The 5,027-nt window shown below is 48.0% G+C and overlaps 1 protein-coding gene across 2 annotated transcripts; it reads right to left on the bottom strand.

The window, feature by feature from the left end:
• Window positions 1-2,502: 2,502 nt before the first annotated feature.
• On the bottom strand, window positions 2,503-5,027 carry LOC135369022 (uncharacterized). Of its 2 annotated transcripts, none has more exons than XM_064602623.1 (4): window positions 4,924-5,027; window positions 3,853-3,977; window positions 3,001-3,345; window positions 2,503-2,922 (listed from the first exon to the last, which is right to left on the bottom strand). In XM_064602623.1, the coding sequence occupies exons 1-4, from the start codon at window positions 4,970-4,972 to the stop codon at window positions 2,692-2,694; spliced, it is 750 nt and encodes a 249-aa protein (XP_064458693.1). In that variant the 5' UTR covers window positions 4,973-5,027; the 3' UTR covers window positions 2,503-2,691. The 2 variants fall into 2 exon arrangements, with proteins under 2 accessions (XP_064458693.1, XP_064458694.1); XM_064602624.1 differs by having other exon boundaries at window positions 3,853-3,974.

Raw genomic sequence — 5,027 nt, 5'->3', positions numbered from 1 at the left:
GCGCAACAGCTATGAACAACAACAGCTTTATTTTAACGATATTCTCCCCCATTGCTGGCGGCAATGCGCTGAAATACAGTGAACCCTCGTTATTATGACCATGGTCGTTCCCGAAAATTTTGTTCATAATGCAGAATTGTCATATTAACGGGGGGATTTGCAGAGGTTTCACAGCATAGTTCCCCAGGACTATGGTCGTTGAGTGCGTATGTCAGATTATCCGGGGTCATATTAAAGAGAGTTCACTGTACAGTGAACCCTCGTTATTATGACTATTGTCGTTCCCGAAAATTTTGGTCATAATGCTGAATTGTCATATTAATGGGGGCGATTTGCGGAGGTTTCACAGCATAGTTCCCCAGGACTATGGTCGTAGAGTGCGTATGTCAGATTATCTTAGGTCATATTAGAGAGGGTTCACTGTACAGTGAACCCTCGTTATTATGACTATGGTCGTTCCCGAAAATTTTGGTCATAATGCTGAATTGTCATATTAGTGGGGGCGATTTGCAGAGGTTTCACAGCATAGTTCCCCAGGACTATGGTTGTAGAGTGCGTATGTCAGACTATCTGGGGTCATATTAACGAGGGTTCACTGTAAACAGTAAATCACTTTGGCCAATGCTTGGCAAAATGCAGACTGGCCAATGCTTGGCAAGTCATTGGGCAAGGTAGAGATCTGTATCAAGAAACAAGCTTGTTGACCGATAGTACACTAACCAAGGCCGGGTAGGCCGGCCTAGCTATTGCCAAGCTTGGCCCAACCTTTGTTGCTTGGGCATAGTTGGTCCATCGTTTCTCCTAATCGGCGGGCCGCCATCTATAGCCGACAAAGGGCCGGCTATTGCCCAGATCGCTTCACAATCAGAGTCACTTCACAGTGGGGACAGAAGTCCCCTATAGCTACGGTGTCCAAAGAGAAGAGTAGAATTTTGGGGCAGAGTGTTGCTGGGCACGATTTGGCCGTGGACCAAGTAATTTTGACATAGTGCGAGGGCTAGAGTCCAGCTGGTTTAGAGACACCAAAAAGTGTGGTACTGAAAGGTTGGTGGTGCGGGGAATGCTGAGGGATAAATGATGTGCTCTAAATATTCCAGCTTCACATTTCTGCAAAATATTTTGGCTCTATATACGTGACGCGCAGGCTAGAGAAAATTAATTTTTATTTTTGAAAACTGTGACGTCATGTTAGGCTCCGACGGAGCGCCAGGCTATCATCTGGCAACGTTGTTGCCCTTGGCGTCGTCCGGGGGGCTCACTTTTTGGACTGCGGCAGCGGAGCCCCACGTGACATATCATCCGACCGCTCCGACCTCGGAGAAAACACAAAGGATGAAGAAAACATCTCTCCCACTTTCCCCTCTTTCGATCAGTGTCACGTGACTTCTCCACCATGTGACCCTCCCCGGATGCCGGCGTCGTTGCTAAGCGACGAGTGCCCTCTCCAGAACATGACATCATTGCAATTTCTGGGTCTATGATTACGTCAACCGCTCTTCACGTCATCGTAACTTGTGGAAGCTCAGTAGATATTGAAAAATTGACTGAAATGCACAGCGTTCGTAAACAGGATTGAAATTTCGCGTATAGAATCATTTGGGCACCTTCTTTGCATGGACTAAATAAAATAAAGGCTGTTTTCCGGGTCCGGAGTGGCATTTTAAAGGGAGACTTCGCAACCAAATTAATTTCCTGTTAAGTTGTACCTTGGGTACAATAAAATAGAATAGATGAATGAATGAAAAAAAGAAGAAGAAGAAAACAAAGGATTTCAAGTTTGTGGTGGTCCCACAATAATTGACACGAACAGAACACAGTTATATGATATATCTCACTTGAAACGGAGGGGGGAATCATAAAAACGACCTTTGAAATTTGAAAAAGTCCTGCTTCGACCACCTATAGCGTGGATGCACGTCCTTTTTGTGTGTGTGTCACCTATGCTCTCCCCAAACAAGCCTCAAAAACAAACCCTTCGCGTTACAAACATATCCTTTCTCTTCGTCGTTTCGCTCTGTGTCTACGATGATATCGGGTTCGTGTATCTGGGAGTGGATCGGGACGATAACTCTTCAGAACTCCTTCGTACAACACAGCTAGTGTACGAACCTGAATCAGCTGACAACGCCTGCATAAGTGAGTCATGGCTGCTTAACCTGCAACGCCATAGGTCTCCACTGCTGCGCGGATGTAGCCAATGGACTGGATTGGATTGGAAAAAGAAAAAAAAAATATGTAGCCGATGGCTTGGCCGCAGTGGCTTAAACCATTCCAGAACACCATATCTGACAAACCTACCGTCCTGCGGTAGCCGCTAGGAAGTCGGTTACATCTTATTTTGTAATATCTGAGACCGCCTTCCTCTGACCCATTCTGTCTATGGTCACCGCCTTCGAGTCCATAGTCTGTGATCGAAGTCTTCGGTCCATGTACCGCTGATCATCGCCACAGCAAGACAAGCAGTTTCAGAGATTCTTCCGACAAACCCACTACTTGCACGCCTTAAATAGCTATTTTTTTTTATTTAATAGGCGGTGCAACGTGAAAGCTCTGCAAGGGGATCGCACAGAGTAAGTGTCATGGGCGCGCAAACGACACTCGGCGACATTATCATTGTCTCAGTCCGCAGATCAGTCTTCCACGGGCAGCAATATCCATCGAAGTTACGCAAGCTACGGATATAACACCTGGTTATTTGTCATCACTGTGTTTCTCGTTGTTGCACTGGACCAAGGGCGGCCTGGTCACGCGTAGTAGTGAGATGGGTACAATGGTGATGGACAATTGGGACCTGCTGCCCCTAGCCATCTCCGCCTTCACCTGAGCCGTATTCATCTTGCCCACTGAGACATCGCCTATCGCCAGCAGAATGTCGTTCGGGTAGATGGCTTTTCCAGGCGTCACCACTTGCGGGTTTTGCACCTGTGGATGATCAAGGGTCATAACTGCCGTTAGTTGCAAGCAAAGTCTGTTGGATATTGTGGATTGCGTGAGAATTACCTTCAGGATGACGTGACAGCGAATTGTCTCTTTGGCGTCGTTCGAAGTCCTCAGCTCGAACGTCTCGAAACCGTAGTACGCTGCGCTTTCACAGCATGTGGTCCGCCTAAAGACTTGCACCTTGAGCGTCTCCGTCGGGGCCATTTGCAGGAGTTTCTCTCGGTATCTCTCGTAAAGGCGAAATGTGCTGAAGGACGAAACCGTCAACACGACCTGCTTACTGCGCATAATCATTTCTCGCACTTGACGCAAGTCCATAAAAGCGACGTTCGAACCATTCACAGCCACCAGTACGTCACCCTCGAGGACATGACCTGCTTCTGCAACGCCTCCTTTTCTCACTCTCTGCAAGGAAGTCACATCTCAACTGACAGCACAAGCGTCTTCAGCACTCCCAGTTGCGAAGTAAGCTCAAGAACACGTATACAGTGAACCCTCGTTATTATGACCATGGTCATTTCCGAAAATTTTGGTCTTAATGCAGAATTGTCATATTAACGGGGGGATTTGTAGAAGTTTCACTGCATTGTTCCCCAGGAGTATGGTCGTAAAGCGCGGATGTCAGATTATCGGGGGTCATATTAACGAGGGTTCACTGTACAGTGAACCCTCGTTATTATGACCATGGTCATTCCCGAAAATTTTGGTCTTAATGCAAAATTGTCATATTAACGGGGGGGATTTTCAGAGGTTTCGCGGCATTGTTCCCCAAGAGCATTGTTCGTAAAGCGCGTATGTCAGATTATCGGGGGTCGTATTAACGAGGGTTCACTGTAATTCATTGGTGGATCAGGGAGTGGAACAGCGTCCTTTTGCGCTTCACCCACTCCCAACCTCCATCACGTGTCATACCTCAACCACGATGAACTGCTTCTGTTGCTCGCCGATGACTCTGTCAATGACCATCCCAAAGCCCATGTACTTGCCAACAACCACACGTTGCGCCAAGCGGATGTCCAATGTTTCCCAAATAGCTGCTGTTGATGATCAGAATGTTGTATTGGGAACAACTATACTTTGTCGATGCATCTTTGCCGCGCAGTGCGCCGTGATGTTACATGGATGGCAACCGAACGGGCCTACGGCTTCCCTTCTTACTCCTTTCGCCATGCTCCAGTGGAGCGTGACGACCTGCTTGACCTCTCCGTCTCTCGATAAGCCATGACTCGCAACAATTTCCTAGAATTTGTTCCCTCCACTTTATGCATGTTATTAAAAATATGCAATGTATAGGTCGCCCCTTGGCCAGTTGTGGCTAAAACCAAACCCCCGACCTTTCTCGCGACGTGAGAGAGGGCCTAATAAAGCGGCGGGCGAGCGAACCAAATGTGTTCCCTTAGCAAATGTTGGTTCAGACTGTTGGCAAATGTCGCTACTGGGTATGGTACGATACGCGCAGGTCCAGCATGGGACGAAAGTTCACGGAACACCGAGGTGTCACACTTCTGCATTGGAGCGGCACCATAGCAGCAAACAGGAGCAGAGAAATATACTCAGATGGCTAGAAAAGCCGGTCAACTGTTTCTTACTCGAACTCTTCCTGATAGTTAGGAGGAGGCCGCTCCGATATAGAAATACGCCAGCGGCATCTTACGTAAACTTTTGTCCCAAGCTGTACTTATTATTATTCTTATTATTCTGTGATAGCGCCGCGAGCAGCGCAGCGTACAGTCGCAGACAGATGGAGAGGATAGCAGTAAGGAGTGTGAGACAGGGGGGTTAGTGTGCGTCCTGGGCAGACTTCCGTCTAGAAAGTCTGCCGGAAAACCGAGGGAAAACCTCAGACAGTACTATCGGTGCGGGGATTGGAACCCGCCTCACCTCCCAGTCTCGGCGAAGGAAAGCGATCATCCTATCTACTATGCCACGGGAGCTGGTACGCGCAGGCACACATTAGAACGCTAGACCAAAAGAGAAGCGTACCTGTAACTTTGTACATGCCCGCCTTGCTGTTTGCGACTGGAAGTGCCATCACGAAAACTCGGACTGGCACCACGAAACACGCGATGCACGGACACGTTCTTCTT

This window comes from Ornithodoros turicata, chromosome 9, assembly GCF_037126465.1.
Source record: "Ornithodoros turicata isolate Travis chromosome 9, ASM3712646v1, whole genome shotgun sequence".
In the NCBI taxonomy this organism is placed as follows: Eukaryota; Metazoa; Arthropoda; class Arachnida; order Ixodida; family Argasidae; genus Ornithodoros; species Ornithodoros turicata.
This window is presented reverse-complemented; position numbering and strand designations above follow the sequence as displayed.

Coding starts and splice junctions, on each gene's coding strand:
- LOC135369022 (XM_064602623.1), bottom strand. CDS start 4,972: ATGGCACTTCCAGTCGCAAACAGCAAGGCGGGCATGTACAAAGTTACA. Junction 3,346..3,852: donor AGCAGTTCATCGTGGTTGAG/GTATGACACGTG, acceptor ACTTCCTTGCAG/AGAGTGAGAAAAGGAGGCGT. Junction 2,923..3,000: donor GCTGTCACGTCATCCTGAAG/GTAATTCTCACG, acceptor GATCATCCACAG/GTGCAAAACCCGCAAGTGGT.